Genomic DNA, 19,278 nt, shown 5'->3' with positions numbered 1-19,278 from the left:
ATTTCCCAACGCAGACCAGAAACTCAAACTAGTCCTGCATTTCTCTGAAGGCCTCCCTTTTCTCAGCACTGCCTGGAAACGCATGTCGGGAACCCCAGAGGAACAGGATTGTCTTTCATTCATCATAAGACTCACAAGGCTCATGAGAACACATATCACACTTTTTTCACTCTTGTCATTTGGTTATTTCTTCACATTAAAAAAAAGAAAACAAGATGTGAACTGAAAGATAGTAAGTATATTTAAGGAATCAATTAAATTTTCTAGCATGAGAACATATTCCAATGCAATCCTCCACCAAGAAGCTTGCTTGGGCATTGTCACTGAGTTCCAGAGCGCTGAAACAAAATGGATTTATATGCACCCCAAGCAAAAAGCCTCTCCACAGTGAAAGGAAATATGTCCCCTTGCACACTGATTCCGCTGACACAGAATCATACACTATTCTACTTTCATGCTCAGATTGGCCAAGAGACTCTACTGATATTACCGTCCTTGATAAATGGATGGATGAGGTGCAGTTTCACAAAGGATTGCAAGCTATTTCAACAAATGAACGAGAAACGTGAAACTACTAAGTACGCTATTTCCCTCTATGTTCTGTACTCTCTGTTCCCACTGCCCAATGCTGTACCTTTGTTTTGGGAACTTTAACCAAGTAAGGAGAGGAATTCTTCTGATCTGGACCTGCTGTATTTAAATATCTGTCTAGTCAGTGATGGTAACAAAATGCAGGACATACCTTACTTTTGGTCACCCCTAACTTGCCAGTGGTTGTGTACATGTGTACACACAACACAAGAACCCACCTCAGAAGAGCACTGGAAAATTATTTGGCAAATATGCTTGCCACAGAAGCATGGAAGAGAGGCTCCCTTCTGGGGAATTCCATCTATTTCCTGTGTGATATGAGAAGGTGAACTTGCATGGCCCACAGTGATCCCTGCTTATGTCTGGTGGACCTAACTGGGTGGTGCTGGGCTGATGACATCTGTGATAAAACAACTCAAGGGACTGCTTTACTTTTTCTTCTAAGACTCTAAAACAAAACTTATTATTTGGAAAACAAAAAGAAGGAAGAGAGAAGGAGATGAATGTTCAGATAAGTGAATGTTATGACAGATAGGGAAGCTGAACATCTTCAGGAGCCCAGAAAAAGAGAGGCTGTTGAATTTATTTATGGAGGGGGCGTGATCCCTTTTAATCCTACATGGGTCACTTACTATTGGAGTGGCCTCTGGCAAATGCTTTGTCCCCATTTCTGTTTCCTTATCTATAAAACCACCAGAATATTGCTCCTATATCAGAGGTATGCTTTGAAGAGCAAATAAAATTATGTGTGCTGAAAACACTGAAGTACTAAACAAATGTAGACAACATATTATAACCACAAAGTCCTTTTTTGGTTTTATTGATTTAATATCTCCTTCCTGCCCTGTAGTCTGTTAGCTCTGTGAGAGAAGGACTTTCGTAACCTTGCTATTAGGCATCCCTGTACAGTGACTGACATGCAGCAGACATTCAACAAACATTTGTTGAACAGACAGGAGAGCTTGGGAGAAGAATCAGATGAGCTTTAAGTTGGAGCAAGAGTTAATCCTTCTCAGATAAATAAGACCTTAAAAACTCAGCTAGAAGTGAGTTTGAGAAGGGAATTGATTGTTCTTCAGTAGATTTGGAAATCAAACCAGTCACTAAGAAGGATTGAGGATGATAAAATTAACTCTTGTGCAGAAAAGGTTTTATCATGACTTGAGTCAATATTTTTGTTACTTAGGTCATGCAGTTCTTCGTCATTTTTATTAAATGCAAAGATATTTAACAGGTCACAAATTATTTTTTACATGATTTCCATTGAGAAACATGATCTCTAAAGACAAAGCAGAAGCCACAATGAGACAGTAGGAGGGGCGCAATCACAGTAAAATCATAACCCATAACTGCTGGGTGGGTGACTCACAAAATGGAGAACACTTATACCACAGAAGTCCACCCATTGGAGTGAAGGTTCTGAGTGCCATGTCAGGCTTCCCAACCTGGGGGAGGAGGAATTCCTAGAGAATCAGACTTTGAAGGTTAGCGGGATTTCATTGCAGGACTTTGACAGGAGACTGGGAGAAACAGAGACTCTACTCGTGGAGGGCACACACAAAGTAGTCTGTGCACTGGGAGCTAGGGGAAGGAGCAGTGACCCCATAGGAGACAGAACCAGACCTACCAGCTAGTGTTGGAGGGTCTCCTGCAGAAGAGAGGGGTGGCTGTGGCACACCGCAGGGACAAGGACACTGACAGCAGAAGTTCTGGGAAGGACTCCTTGGGATGAGACCTCCCAGAGTCCACCATTAGCCCGACCAAAGAGCCCAGGTAGGCTCCAGTGTTGGGTCACCTCAGGCCAAAGAACTAACAGGGAGGGAACCCAGCCCCACCCATCAGCAGACAAGTGGATTAAAGTTTTACTGAGCTCTGCCCACCAGAGCAACAGCCAGCTCTACCCACCACTAGGCCCTCTGATCAGGAAGCTTGCACAAGCCTCTTAGATAGCCTCATCCACCAGAGGGCAGATAGCAGAAGCAAGAAGAACTACAATCCTGCAGCCTGTGGAACAAAAACCACATTCACAGAAAGATAGACAACATGAAAAGGAAGAGGGCTATGTACCAGATGAAGGAACAAGATAAAACCCCAGAAAAACAACTAAATGAAGTGGAGATAGGCAACCTTCCAGAAAAAGAAATCAGAATAAAGATAGTGAAGATGATCCAGGACCTCGGAAAAAGAATGGAGGCAAAGATTGAGAAGATGCAAGAAATGTTTAACAAAGATCTAGAAAAATTAAAGAACAAACAGAGATGAACAATACAATAGCTGAAATGAAAACTACACTAGAAGGAATCAATAGCAGAATAATGGAGGCAGAAGAATGGATAAGTGACCTGGAAGACAGAATGGTGAAATTCACTGATGGAGAACAGAATAAAGAAAAAAGAATGAAAAGAAATGAAGACACCCTAAGCGACCTCTGGGACAACATTGAACACAACAACATTCGCATTATAGGGGTTACAGAAGGAGAAGAGAGAGAGAAAGTACCCGGGAAAATATTTGAAGAGATTATAGAAGAAAACATCCCTAACAAGGGAAAGGAAATAGCCACCCAAGTCCAGGAAGTGCAGAGAGTCCCATACAGGATAAACCCAAGGAGAAACACCTTGACACACATAGTAATCAAACTGGCAAAAATTAAAGACAAAGAAAAATTATTTAAAGCAGCAAGGGAAAAATGACAAATAATATACAAGGGAACTGCCATAAGGTTAACAGCTGATTTCTCAGCAGAAACTATACAAACCAGAAGGGAGTGGCATGATATACTTAAAGAGATGAAAGGGAAGAACTTACAACCAAGATTACTCTACCCAGGAAGGATCTCATTCAGATTCGATGGAGAAATCAAAAGCTTTACAGACAAGCAAAAACTAAGTGAATTCAGCACCACAAAATTAGCTCTACAACAAATGCTAAAGGAACTTCTCTAAGTGGGAAACACAAGAGAAAAAAAGGACCTACAAAACCAAGCCTAAAACAATTAAGAAAATGGTCATAGGAACATACATATCAATAATTACCTTAAACATGAATGGATTAAATGCTCCAACCAAAAGACACGGGCTTGCGGAATGGATACAAAAACAGCACCCATATATATGCTGTCTACAAGAGACCCACTTCAGATCTAGGGACACATACAGATTGAAAGTGAGGGGATGGAAAAAGATATTCCATGCAAATGGAAATCAAAAGGAACCTGGAGTAGCAATAAACATATCATATAAAATAGACTTTAAAATAAAGAATGTTACAAGAGACAAGGAAAGACACTATATAATGATCAATGGATCAATCCAAGAAGAAGATATAACAATTATAAATATATATGCACACAACATAGGAGCACATCAACACATAAGGCAACTGTTAATAGCTATAAAAGAGGAAATCGACAGTAACACAATAATATTGGGGGGACTTTAACACCTCACTTAGACCAATGGACAGATCATTCAAAATGAAAATAAATAAGGAAACACAAGCTTTAAATAACACAATAGATATTTAATTGATATTTATAGGACATTCCATCCAAAAACAGCAGATTACACTTTCTTCTCAAGTGCGCATGGAAGACTCTCCAGGATAGATCACATCTTGGGTGACAAATGAAGCCTCGGTAAATTTAAGAAAACTGAAATCATATCAAGCATCTTTTCTGACCTCAATGCTATGAGATTAGAAATGAATTACAGGGAAATAAAAATAAAAAACACAAACACATGGATGCTAAACAATACATTACTAAATAACCAAGAGATCACAGAAGAAATCAAAGATTAAATAAAAAAATACATAGAGACAAATTACAATGAAAACACGATGATCCAAAACCTATGGGATGCAGAAAACTCAGTTCTAAGAGAGAAGTTTATAGCTATACAAGCCTACCTCAAGAAACAAGAAAAATCTCAAATAAACAATCTCACCTTACACATAAAGGAACTACAGAAAGAAGAACAAACAAAACCCAAAGTTAGCAGAAGGAGAGAAATCATAAAGATCAGAGCAGAAATAAATGAAATAGAAACAAAAAAGCCATAGCAAAGATCAATAAAATTAAAAGCTGGTTCTTTGAGAAGATAAAAAATATTTGTAAATCATTAGCCAGACTCATCAAGAAAAAGAGGGAGAGGACTGAAATCAATAAAAATAGAAATGAAAAAGGAGAAGTTACAACAGACATTGCAGAAATACAGAGCACCCTAAGAGACTACGGCAAGCAACTCTATGCCAACAAAATGGACAACCTGGAAGAAATGGACAAATTCTTAGAGAGGTATAACCTTCCAAGACTGAAGCAGGAAGAAATAGAAAATATGAACAGACCAATCACAAGTAATGAAATTGAAACTGTGATTAAAAATCTTCCATCAAACAAAAGTCCAGGATCAGATGCCTTCACAGGTGAATTCTATCAGAGATTTAGAGAAGAGCTAACACCCATCCTTCTCAAACTCTTCCAAAAAATTGCAGAGGAAGGAACACTCCCAAACTCATTCTATGAGGCCACCATCACCCTGATACCAAATACAAAGATACTACAAAAAAAAAAAATTACAGACGAATATCACTGATGAATATGGATGCAAAAATCCTCAACAAAATACTACCAAACAGAATCCAACAACACATTAAAAGGATCATACACCATGATGAAGTGGGATTTATCCCAGGGATGCAAGGATTCTTCAATATACACAAATCAATCTATGTGATACACCATATTAACAAATTGAAGAATAAAAACCATATGATCATTTCAATAGATGCAGAAAAAGCTTTTGACAAAATTCAACACCCATTTATGATAAAAACTCTCCAGAAAGTGGGCATAGAGGGAAACTACCTCAACATAATAGAGGCCATATATGACAAAGCCACAGCAAACATCATTCTCAATGGTGAAAAACAGAAAGCATTTCCTCTAAGATCAGGAACAAGACAAGGATGTCCACTCTCACCACTATTATTCAACATAGTTTTGGAAGTCCTAGCCATGACAATCAGAGAAGAAAAAGAAATGAAAGGAATACAAATTGGAAAAGAAGAAGTAAAACTGTCACTGTTTGCAGATGACATGATACTATACATAGAGAATCCTAAAAATGCCACAAGAAAACTACTAGAACTAATCAATTAATTTGGTAAAGTTGCAAAATTAATGCACAGAAATCAATGCACAAAATTAATGCACAGAAATCTCTTGCATTCCTATACACTAATGATGAAAAATTTGAAAGAGAAATTAAGGAAACACTCCCATTTACCATTGCAACAAAAAGAATAAAATACCTAGGAATAAACCTACCTAGGGAGACAAAAGGCCTGTATGCAGAAAACTATGACACTGATGAAAGCAATTAAAGATGATACCAACAGATGGAGAGATATACCATGTTCTTGGATTGGAAGGGTCAATACTGTAAAAATGACTATACTACCCAAAGCAATCTATAGATTCAATGCAATCCCTATCAAATTACCAATGGAATTTTTTACGGAACTAGAACAAATCATCTTAAAATTTGTATCAAGACACAAAAGACCCTGAATAGCCAAGGCTGTCTTGAGGGAAATAAATGGAGCTGGAGGAATCAGACTCCCTGACTTCAGACTATGCTACAAAGCTACAGTAATCAAGACAATATGGTACTGGCACACAAACAGAAACATAGATCAATGGAACAAGAAAGAAAGCCCAGAGATAAACCCACACACCTATGGTCAACTAATCTATGACAAAGGAGGCAAAGATATACAATGGAGAAAAGACAGTCTCTTCAATAAATGGTGTTGGGAAAACTGGACAGCTACATGTAAAAGAATGAAATGAGAACACTCCTTAACACCATACACAAAAATAAACCCAAAATGGATTAAAGACCTAAATATAAGACCGGACGGTATAAAACTCTTAGAGGAAAACATAGGAAGAACACTCTTTGACATAAATCTTTTTGATTTATGATTTTTGATCATAAATCTTTTTGATCCACCTCCTAGAGTAATGGAAATAAAAACAAAAATAAACAAGTGGTGGGGGCTTCCCTGGTGGCTCAGTGGTTGAGAGTTTGCCTGCCAAGGCAGGGGACACGGGTTCATGCCCCGGTCCAGGAAGATCCCACATGCTGCAGAGCAGCTGGGCCCGTGAGCCATGGCTGCTGAGCCTGTGCGTCTGGAGCCTGTGCTCCGCAACAGGAGAAGCCACAACAGTGAGAGGCCCGTGTACTGCAAAAAAAACAAGTGGGACCTAATGAAACTTAAAAGCTTTTGCACAGCATAGGAAACCATAAACAAGATGAAAAGACAACCCTCATAATGGGAGAAAATATTTGCAAACGAATCAATGGACAAAGGATTAATCTCCAAAATATATAAACAGCTCATGCAGCTCAATATTAAAGAAACAAACAACCCTATCCAAAAATGGGCAGAAAACCTAAACAGACATTTCTGCAAAGAAGACATATAGATGGCCAAAAAGCACATGAAAAGCTGCTCAACATCACTAATTATTTGAGAAATGCAAATGAAAACTACAATGAGGTATCACCTCACACCAGTTAGAATGGGCATCATCAGAAAATCTACAAACAACAAATGCTAGAGAGGGTGTGGAGAAAAGGGAACCCTCTTGCACTGTTGGTGGGAATGTAAATTGATACAGCCACTATGGAGAACAGTATGGAGGTTCCTTAAAAATCTAAAAATAGAATTACCATATGATCCAGCAATCCCACTACTGGGCATATACCCAGAGAAAACCATAATTCAAAAAGACACATGCACCCCAATGTTCATTGCAGCACTGTTTACAATAGCCAGGTCATGGAAGCAACCTAAATGCCCATCAACAGCCAAATGGATAAAGAAGATGTGGTACATATATACAATGGAATATTACTTCACCATAGAAAGGAATGGTATTGGGTCATTTGTTGAGACATGGATGGATCTAGAGACTGTCATACAGAATGAAGTAAGTCAGAAAGAGAAAAACAAATATCGTATATTAACACATGTATGTAGAACCTAGAAAAATGGTACAGATGAACCAGTTTGCAGGGCAGAAGTTGAGACACAGATGTAGAGAACAAACCTATAGACACAAAGGGGGGAAAACCGCAGTGGGGTGGGGTTGGTGGTGTGCTGAATTGGGCGATTGGGATTGACATGTATACACTAATGTGTATAAAATTGATGACTAATAAGAACCTGCAGTATAAAAAAAACAAAACAAAAAACAACTAATACTAATCTTTCTTTGGGTTATTTATATAGAAATATGTTAATATAAATGTTTCAGACATTACATGAAATTTCTAAAAATCTTATATGTTCTGGTATAATGTTATAAGTTATAATTCTAGTTATTATTTTAAAATGTATATCTCAGAAGTAACTAAATTTCCTTGTCAATTGCATTATTATGAACTTTCATCAAATCTTTATCTGTGGTCATTTTTAAGTCTTGTCATTTACAGACAGTTCTGGGTATACTCTGATGCTTTTGCAAAAATGTTCCTCTAAAAGTGTTTCATCTTCAAGGAATTCATGGAAAAATCTCTGACAAGTACAGGTTTCTGGTAACTGACTATACTGCTGAACTGAATGAATAAGCATTTTGAGAACTCTAATGGAAAACTGATGAATTCATAAAAGTGCTAAAAAAAGATCAAGATGAAAAAAAATTAATTACCTGGGACTGGGTGAACTGATGGGGATGATTATAATTTTTGTGACTTTCTGTTTGAATAAAAAAAAAAGAAGAAAAAAATAACAAATGCTGGAGAGGGTGTGGAGAAAAGGAACCCTCTTGCACTGTTGGTGGGAATATAAATTGATAAAGCCACTATGAATAAAAGTATGGAGGTTCCTTAAGAAACTAAAAATAGAATTACCATATGAGCCAGCAATCCCACTACAAGGCATATACCCAGAGAAAACCATAATTCAGAAAGACACATGCACCCCAATGTTCATAGCAGCACTACTTATAATAGCCAGGTCATGGAAGCAACCTAAATGCCCAATGACAGACGAATGGATAAAGAAGATGTGGTACATATACAATGGAATATTATTCAGCCACAAAAAGGAATGAAATTGGGTCATTTGTAGAGATGTGGATGAATCTAGAGACAATCATACAGAGTGAAGTAAGTCAGAAAGAGAAAAACAAATATTGTATATTAATGCATATATGGGGAACCTAGAAAAATGGTACAGGTGAACCAGTTTGCAGGGCAGAAATAGAGACACAGATATAGAGAACAATTATATGGACACCAAGGGGGGAAAGCGGCAGGGGGTGTGGGTGGTGGTGTGATGAATTGGGCGATTGGGATGGACATGTATACACTGATGTGTATAAAATGGATGACTAATAAGAATCTGCTCTATAAAAAAATAAATTAAATAACATTCAAAAATTCAAAAAAAAAAAAAAAAAAGAAACATGCTGTCACACAGCTACCGGTGGCTGCTCAAAGCCTTCCAAGAAAGCAATAGCTTTATTTAACCTCCTCACTGAGAACAACCAACCTTGACCTCTGGGGAATGGTGTCTTCGCACAAGTCTGTCCTCAATGTTTCCTGTCTCCCCTTTCCCATCCCCCACCCCCATGCTCTTTTCCTTGTCAAGATTTCCTATTGGGGCTTCCCTGGTGGCGCAGTGGTTGAGAGTCCGCCTGCCGATGCAGGGGACACGGGTTCGTGCCCCGGTTCGGGAAGATCCCACATGCCGCGGAGCGGCTGGGCCCGTGAGCCATGGCCGCTGAGCCTGCGCGTCCGGAGCCTGTGCTCTGCAACAGGAGAGGCCACAACAGTGAGAGGCCCGCGTACCGCAAAAAAAAAAAAAAAAAAAAAAAGATTTCCTATTGTTCAGCATTTCTAACCCTTGACCCAGTGAAACAGAAAGTGATCTGATTTTTTTTTTGTACCCTGACTAAAACTTAATCACAGCAACGTTTAGGGATTTTCCTTTTAAATCTTGTGAGTTACCATGGGATCAACATTTGTTTTATCTCAAAGGACTTTCAAACACTTGATGGAGCTTCTGGGAACGGGGTCTTTCTTGTTCTAGATATTATAAAGAAGATAACTCTGCTTATTGGAGAGTTGAAGAGGCAGAGGTTTGATGCCTTTCCCTCCTCTTTCCCCAGCGCTTCTTTTCTTCTCTTTCCATCTACCCCTCTCCCCACCTTCAGACTTGCTAGTCACCTGAGGCTCTGAGCTTTTGCTGCTCTAAGGCACCAAGAATTGGGCAGTGAGCAAGAATCCAGAACCTTTATGTCTTCATTATATTTTAAATATTTGGGATAATGATAAAAAAATAATTTAAGGATGCCTACTAGTAGGTAGAGATTTGGGTATAATAAAAACATTTCAATATTTAACTGTTAGGACTGTGCACGAACCCTACATGCAGCAAGCACTCTCCTGCCTCCTCGGGGCCTTTGCCTCAGCTCTTCCCTTTGCCCGGGACACTCTTACCCTCAGCACGCACCAGGTTAGTTCCATCGTGTCTCAAGTTTCTATGCAAATGTCCCCTTGTCAGTGAGGCTTTCCCTGACCATCCTACTTGAGATAACAAATCCCAGACTTCCTACCTTTCACACCCCCACCACCCCCACTCAGCTACAGAGCCCCTCCCCTGCTGTATTCTCCATAGCATTGTACCATCGTGGAACACACTGCATGTATTTTACTTGTTTATTTCTTTGTCACCTGTCTCCCCCTACTTTATAGAGGACTCCATGACAGCAGAGCTTGTGTGTGTGTGTGTGTGAGAGAGAGAGAGAGAGATCTCATGCATCCCAGTGTTCAGAATACTGCCTGACACGGAGCAGGCATTTAATAATAATATGTTGAATGAATACAAACTAGACACTGCTTGTCACTTACATCTAACTGCTATGCCCCACAAAAATGATTTCATATGTATATGCTGAAAGAGCAAAGGCGACCTCCCTCCACATTAATATAACAGCTGGAGAAAGAAAAATAGGTTAGACACTGAGATTTTGAGAAACAAACAGAAACCAGGGACTACCTGTCTAGCGCCAGAGGGAGACATATGTACCTTATATAAATTTACACTCTGATTTGCTTATACAGCTGAAATATATATTGCCTAATTCAATTTATTATTTCTTTATTATTCTCATTATAATGCTGATGAAGTAATTAAAAATTAATAAATGAGCTCTACCATAATAAAATAAACTGTTTGATCCTATAACAATGTCTTTGCTCTTTTTAATACAAAGTAAGAAACTGGACAAATAAGCCCCAGTCTGCAAAAAGCAGTTAATTGTGAGCAGCGGCTTGAAATTACAACAAACCTTCATGTTCTAGATAATATATTTTAATAAGGTTTAAATATTATAAAATTAACTGACATTCTTTTTGTAATTTAAAAAATAAGTATAATTAAATTCAAAAATAAATAGCTACTAAAAATAGGATAGCAATATTTTTCTAAGATACTGTTAAAACTAGGCTACCTGAAATTTCCAGGTACACTTGCATTTTGGAGGGTAGTAGCTTGGGTAATATGGACTTGAAATTTTCCCTTCAAAGCCAGTGATTTCTTTGACCAACACTGTGTTTTCACATTCTGAAAAAAATATCCAGTAACACACAATGATTTTCAGTTGTGAGATTATGGGAAATAGACAGCATACATTTCTTTAACTACAAATGCACATTTTCTTGGTCAATAAGCTTATGTATTTTTGAAATTAAACTATTTAAAAAAAATAGTACCCTATGGATGTATAGCTAATATACTGTTCAAAGTCTATACTTGTTTTCAAATCTTTTTTTTTTTTTACATCTTTATTGGAGTATAATTGCTTTACAATGGTGTGTTAGTTTCTGCTTTATAACAAAGTGAATCAGCTATACATATACATATGTTCCCATATCTCTTCCCTCTTGCATCTCTCTCCCTCCCACCCTCCCTATCCCACCCCCCTAGGTGGTCACAAAGCACGGAGCTGATCTCCCTGTGCTATGCGGCTGCTTCCCACTAGCTATCTATTTTACTTTGGTAGTGTATATATGTCCATGCCACTCTCTCACTTTGTCCCAGCTTACCCTTCCCCCTCTCCATATCCTTAAGTCCATTCTCTAGTAGGTCTGTGTCTTTATTCCTGTCTTACCCCTAGGTTCTTCATGACATGTTTTTCTTAGATTCCATATATATGTGTTAGCATATGGTATTTGTCTTTCTCTTTCTGACTTACTTCACTCTGTATGACAGACTCTAGGTCCATCCACCTCACTACAAATAACTCAATTTCGTTTCTTTTTATAGCTGAGTAATATTCCATTGTATATATGTGCCACATCTTCTTTATCCATTCATCCAATGGACACTTAGGTTGCTTCCATCTCCTGGCTATTTCAAATCATTTATTTTGGTTACATATCTATAGGAGGCTATTCCTTTCTTTAAAAAACATGGTTTAAATATATTTTTTCTTCTAGTTTTATTGAGATATAATTAACATATTAACACTGTATGTATATTTTGACATGCAGCACTGTAAATATATATTTTTAAAGCTTCTGAGTTAATTTTGTTCAAATTAGTGTGTATTTGTTGTTCAAGAGATATCCAGTTTTCATAATGTGTTCTACTATTTAAATAAGACAATCTACATGTCTCTTCTTACTGTTATGGTCATCCTTCTGCTAGAATATAAGTAGCCCAAGAGCACTGATTTTCTTTCTATTTTGTTTACTATTTCCCTAACACCTACAGTCATTTCTGGCATACAACAGATGCTCAGTAAATATTTGTTGAGTGGATAGACAAATTCCACTATAATATTTCTGTTATAATTCTATTTTTAACCTTTGGAGTTACAGATAATTTTCAACCTAACACTATCTCAAATATCTAGTTCAATAAATCAATTTTACATTTTGTTTTGTAACAATTTGACAGAGAAAAACCTATCAAAATGAGCCACTGCCCTAAAATAGTGATGAACCTGTAGCTCTCACTATCTACTTAAGCCCAATTCTCTTCCCTCCTCAGCCCCATCTCCCATTCTGACCCCTTTAGCTTTGTTGATGCTCATAAAGAAGTTACCAAGACATGACCTGTAAGATCTGACCAGTTTCCAAGGCAACAAATATTACAAAAACATTAGAGTTTCAGTGAAGGCTCTTTTCATTTTGTTTTGTTTGACTTCGTCAACCCAAGTCAAAAAGAGAAGAACAAAGAGGAGGTCACTTTCTGCTCACTAGAAAAACCCATTAAAACCTCTGGGTTTTGGGCTTCCCTGGTGGCGCAGTGGTTGAGAGTCCTCCCGCTGATGCAGGGGACACGGGTTTGTGCCCCGGTCCGGGAAGATCCCACATGCCGCGGAGCGGTTGGGCCCGTGAGCCATGGCCACTGAGCCTGCGCGTCCGGAGCCTGTGCTCCGCAACGGGAGAATCTACAACAGTGAGAGGCCCGCGTACCGGAAAAAAAAAAAAAAAAAAAAAAACTCTGGGTTTTGCATCATGAGCACTTTCTAGGATGGCACTTATGTGCATTACTATAAATGAGAATTCATGAAAGAATGTGCTAGTTACTGAGCTATTGTCCCTCAGCTCCAAGCCCACCCCTCTCTACTCTGTTCTGCAAGGCTGGGCTGGACTATACAAACCACTTCTGTCCTTCACTACCTGATAGGCTCTGCCAGTAGGGGGTGCTAAAGGGAAACTAGAAGGCTGGAGAGGGAAGAATAAGACTTCACTCTGTTTCTTATTCCTGGGAGTGTCACCCCAGCAATGCTGCTTCACCCTTGCAGTTACTCTTCCTTCCTGTAACAGAGTTGAATCCGTTAGCAGTTTTTCCAACTTCCGCTTTATTGTGTCTCCCTAAAAGATGCCAGCTCAGCTGTCTGGCACCCTCTCCTCAAAGGTCTGGGTCCCAGGTTCATGAACACCTGCCTCCGAATTTATAGACACCAACACCAGCTGGGCATAGGTCTGAGTTCCATTACACAGACCACCTCCCCCTCCTCCAAGCCCTAAATTGTAATCGTTCCAATTCCTTTCCATTGTTCCTCTAGATCTACAGTGCTAGTTGCTTCCTACATGTGTTACATCCATGATACCTTACAGTTTTTTTGTGTTTTGTTTTTTTGCCTTTTGAGTTACCCAGTTAACACCTCTGTACTGAGTCAACAGTTCTTTACATTAAGTTCTCTGTTAGAATAACTAATACCATCTCCCTCTTTGAACCTGACTCAGGGTCCTGACTAATGCAACTAGTATTACAACACAGCCTTGGGAGAGATAAGACTGGAGTATCTATCATAATAAGTATTTCTCATGACTTTTTTTCAATTGGGGAAGCTTACCTTGTTCTGGAATGACCTCGAAATATGCCCGGATTCCTGATAGCCTTGGTATCTGAGGAGACTTAAATATCACCAACATGAGATTATTTGTCGAAACAAATGACATTAATGTTCTTGTGGGTTCACAAATTCTGAAACCAGATAACAAAACAAAAGCACATAAACAATAGGTTATTGAGGATCGGACCTCCATCCACCACTAATTCCACACATTTCTTGGGCCATCCACACAGTTCCTGTAAATCAGACTCTACCAGCCAGGTCTTCATCAATTAGTGGCCAGAAGGGACTACAGATGGAGCGGAGCTGATATAGATGCCGAAATTTTTGTCCAGTGACTAATGAAGAATTCTCTTGGATGGCTGTCACTGGACACTCCTTGAGAGCAAACAAGGTATACAGGCAGGGTATTTAATAGCTAAAGTCATGGGCTCTTCACCAGGGAAAACTGGGTTCAAAACTCAGCTCTATCACTTAACTGGGCAATGAAGTAACTAGTTCTTCATAAATGCCAGTTTCCCAACTCTGAAATGGTAGTAATAATAACAGTATACTCCTCATAGCATTGTGGTGAGGATTAAATGAGATAATAACTAAATATGTCTGGGAATAGTGAAAAGAAACCAAAAACAGTGATTGAGGGGTGAGCGTCAGTGACAAACTTACTTTTCACTACAAATCTTTAGACACTGTTTGAATTTTTAACATGATCATTCACCATCAAAATATAAATAAATAATACTTACATAAAGTACTATTATATACATACATAAACACCATTTAAAATGATAAGATAATTCATATGCCCTTTAGCACAATGAGTAAAAATAGCAAATTCTTAATAAAGCCTAACTGACATTACTAGGTTACCAAAATATTAAGCACTCATAAAAAGATGTCTACTAGTGAGTAAGAAATACTAGGATATGTATATGTATACGTGTGTGTAATTATGTACACGTATGAATGAAAGAATGTATGCAAAAATATAACAGACATTTATTCTGGGTAATGGGAATGGAAGATAATTGACATTGTCTTCTCTGACCTCATTTTCACAATAAACATTGTGTTATCTTTATAAGGAAAATAAATTGTTTTACTAATGCTATGCAATTATAATAGAATATTCATTCTCACATTCTATTGAAACAGTAGCCTTCACTGTGATTGCAATGAAAGTAAAATTAAACCAAAAAAATGTGAAATATATATCAAAACTATTGACTGAAGTTCCCAATGATTTTGACTGTTGTATGCTAGAAGTGAAAAGCAAACACTGTGTCTGACAGGCTCTGGCTAAGACAGGGGGCACTAAACAGGGCATGGGTCAATCTTTGACCTCATGAGTATATACAAAAATGGTTTAAAAAAATCCAAAGGCAAGCCAGATACTGCAAAAGAGAGACATTGTAAAAATTCTTTTCACTTGCCAACCAGAGTGCCTGCATAATACCTATACAAGATGGTGCTCCGGATTGGCATGAGGGAGTCGTAAATGGTCAGGGAGTCGGTGACACAGTTGTCGGCTTCAATCTGGACGGACTCTATTGAGAGACGGATCAGGTGGCCCACTATGGCCACCAGCTTGAAGTGGCACATCAGCCTCCCTGAGGTTGCCGAAATCTCCAGAGGGTAGCGGAGAGACAGGTGATCTGCGTAGAAGTACTGAGAGCAGCCTTTGTCTGTGGAGACAGCACTTTATTTTGCTTTGTTTTGTTTTAGGAATGATTTTTCTAGAAATCTTTATAGAAGAGTAAAGAGCAAAAGAGCTCACATGGAGAATATCTGCTGTCTTTGCCAACCTGGAATCCACTCTCATCTCTTCTGATAATAGCACCTAGATTTTACTTTGAGAAACTACACCTACCCTGTCCATGTGGCTTGGTTGGGGTTAAACTCACCCTAGGTCCAGAAGTGAGCACACGACCCAGACTGACCAATCAGAGCCAAAGCAGCTGTTTCAGGAGTGGGCACGTCAGTCAATTTGAGACAATGAAACTCAGCCCAAGGACTTCTCAAAATACAGGTGAGATTTTTTTCCACCATGGTAGCTAAACTGATAAATCATAAGCTTGGATCTGCTGGTGGCCATTTATGCCACCACATTGAAAGAACCCACTTGATGAAGTCTCAGCAGAAGAAAACAAAAATGCAGAGTCCTGACAATATTTTATCTTAGAACCTGGACCCAACCATGCCTGCAGCCAGCATATTCCACGTATGTCCCAGCAATCACATTTCTTTTGTGCTTAAGCTAGTTTGAATATACTATATCTGTCACTTGCAACAGAAAGAACACTAACAAACACCAGCATGTGAACAGGAAAACTACAGCCAAAAAGGATACTGATTTGGAGGCAGTTGGGGATGGGGAGGTTGGAGGGCAGGGGAGAAACCACAGACATAATTTACCAGATCCTATGGTTGAAGAGTAATCTGACCGAAGCCCAGCTGCATTGAAAAAGCACATAGAAAAAACACTATCAGTCCCAGCATTTCATTTTGTTAGAATTTTGCTTAGTAAAAATATCTTGTCCTTTAAAAGCAATCCAACATATCTGGGATTTGCTTTAAAATAATCCTGTGAGGGTAAAAGGGAGGTTGTTTAGGTATTTAGACATCAAATAGGACAGCTATGAGTTGATAGTTGTTGAAGCTGAGTAGTGTGTAAGAGTTCATTAAACAATTCTCTTTACTTTTGTGCTTGAAATCATCTGCTGTAACAACTTTTAAACATTTTTTGAAGATAAAAAAGCAACTAAACATGGTAATAATTGGTTCTATATCTGAAGTAGTATATGTGGTACAGAATTTTCCACTAGAGATTTTTTTATTGATTCATTACTTATTACAAACACTTATCAACCTACTATATGCCTAACATATATATATATAATTTAAATCAAAATAGAAAACTGCATACATTTTGGGTTAGACAATAATTAAACCACTTTACTGTCAAGATAAATGATGGAATTTGCATTCTGACTGTGTTTTGGGCAGGCCATTTTGGAGCATTGGGGCACACTATAGAACACAGGCGCAGTTCTGTCTGAACAAGGGAAGAAACAAGGAAGGTAAACCTCAGCAAAATTTTCCTTCTCCAGCACCTTATCCCTTGGAGTCTTAGTTTGAAGATGCATGAAGCCAAATTAAATATAGAAAAGGGTACGCTTTAAGAAATTCATTTTCATGTGTATTCTGACCCCAATTCTATTGTCTAATCACTGTATATAACATTTAGCAACTTCTTTTATCAATGTAGCTCCAATGTCTTCAGCTAATCCTGTTCCACTGGGATTGTGGAGAAGAATACAGTCATTCCTCAGTAGCCACAAGGGGATTGGATCCAAGACACCCAAGGATACCAAAATTCATGAATGCTCAAATCCCTTATGTAAAATGGCATAGTATTTGCATAAAACCTATGCACATCCTCCTGTATACTTTAAATCATCTCTAGATTACTTCTAATACCTAATACAGTGTAAATGCTGTGTAAATAGTTGCCAGCCTGTGGCAAATTCAAGTTTTGCTTTTTGGAACTTTCTAGAATTTTTTTTCCAAATGTTTTCTATCCATGGTTGGCTGAATCCACGAATGCGAAGTCCATGGATATAGAGGGAAGACTGTACTTCACGGCAACATTGACTACGACAACGACAGTATCAAGAGTGCTGCAGGAAGGAGTGCTTGAAGGAGAATTACCCAACAATCACCATTTAGTACCACAGAGTCCATGTCCACAGCCAGACCCTGCAGGCTCCCCACGGAGGTCCGGTTTATGATGCTTGTCTGGATGGAGTCCTTCAAGATGGCAGCCACACAGTCCTCACAGAAGATATGGCCCTTGGCATGTGGCATGACAAACACTAGCCAAAAGTGAACAAGGAGGCCACCTTTGTTGTTACTGCTGTAGTGAAAAGAGAAAGAAGTCCAGGGATACCTCTTAGGAAGTAGACTTTCATAAGGAGCCAGTGACCCAAGTGATAAATTCAAGGTGAGGCCAATGGACACATCTTTCAACTGACACATCTTTCAACATCTTTCAAGTTCATCTTTCAACTAACTTCCTTCTTTAGGAAGCCATTGACTCCTATCATGGGAATTTGGAAAGGAAAGCATCATGGTATGTGTATTCTTGTGCTGTGTTCAAATCTAGAACTGTTAGTATATTTTGCATCTCCATGGAGAATATACTATTTCTATGGATGTCAATCAGTATTCACTGCTATTACAAATAACAACAGTTAGAATGTTTGATACTTCACCGTGTCCAGACACAGTGCTAAAGCTGCTTTATCCCATTTAATCTTTTGAGGAAGGTCCTGTTACGCTTCCAGTTTTACAGATAAGGAAATTAAGGTCATCTACAACTCAAAATCACACAGCTACTGAGTAGCAAGTCAGGAATCAAGCCTAATTTGGTTTTCAATCTGACCCTGGAGTAGGAGCTCCTACCTGCACAAATATTGTCATATTTTATGAAAAAAACATAAGATAGTGTTCTATAGCACATAATTTGGGAAATGGAAGGTGAAGGAGAGGAAACAAATTGCTTTACTCCAAGACTTCTCAGTGCCTTTAATCTGCCCAAACGGATTGTGAATCTCTGCAGATATATCAGGGGTGGGGGGAGATGGGATACAGTACAAGGCACACAAAGTTTCCTAAAAATTATTTGACCATGGGATCCTTCTTTGCTCAGAAGATCTCTAGTGACCAGTTTTTTACTGAACATATTTTGAGAGACACTGACTGGTCTGTGTTTTCTGTTGGCCCTCACCCAATATAGTGGATGTGTTTATGGTCATTTTGCCCAGTGGCATTAATACAAAGGTCTAGGATCCCAGTTCTGGAAAGAGGGCAGGCTTTGGTAAATGAAGAAAAAAACTCAGCATGATAGCATGACAAAGAGTTCAGCTGCAGGTTTCCCTGGTGGCGCAGTGGTTAATCCGCCTGCCAATGCAGGGCACACGGGTTCGAGTCCTGGTCCAGGAAGATCCCACATGCCACGGAGCAACTGAGCCGATGCTCCACAACTAATGAGCTGGAGCTCTAGAGCCCCCGAGCCACATCTTCTGAGTCTTGTGTGCCACAACTACTGAAGCCCACGCACCTAGAGCCAGTGCTCCGCAACAAGAGAAGCCACTGCAATGAGAAGCCTGTGCACCACAATGAAGAGTAGCCCCTGCTCACCGCAACTAGAGAAAGCCCGCGCGCAGCAACGAAGACCCAATGCAGCCAAAAATAAATGCATGCATACATACATACATACATAAAGTCTTTAAAATAAA

At 38.9% G+C, this 19,278-nt stretch overlaps 1 protein-coding gene across 2 annotated transcripts in view; it reads right to left on the bottom strand.

The window, feature by feature from the left end:
* The window catches only part of TMPRSS7 (transmembrane serine protease 7), a 50,271-nt gene that overhangs the window by 18,839 nt on the left and 12,154 nt on the right, over positions 1-19,278 (bottom strand). The window contains exons 5-9 of one of the 2 annotated variants that reach the window (XM_030836764.2): positions 17,701-17,894; positions 16,394-16,432; positions 15,435-15,663; positions 13,979-14,109; positions 11,120-11,232 (exon numbers count right to left, since the gene is read on the bottom strand). In XM_030836764.2, the coding sequence (XP_030692624.1) occupies positions 11,120-11,232; positions 13,979-14,109; positions 15,435-15,663; positions 16,394-16,432; positions 17,701-17,894 (706 nt within the window). The remainder of the gene's footprint in view (positions 1-11,119; positions 11,233-13,978; positions 14,110-15,434; positions 15,664-16,393; positions 16,433-17,700; positions 17,895-19,278) is intronic. The other variant, XM_060297567.1, reaches the window with a different exon arrangement.

The sequence above is a fragment of the Globicephala melas genome, chromosome 4 (assembly GCF_963455315.2).
Source record: "Globicephala melas chromosome 4, mGloMel1.2, whole genome shotgun sequence".
NCBI lineage: Eukaryota > Metazoa > Chordata > Mammalia > Artiodactyla > Delphinidae > Globicephala > Globicephala melas.
The sequence above is the reverse complement of the archived record's forward strand: the minus strand, read 5'-3'. Positions and strand labels throughout refer to the sequence as shown.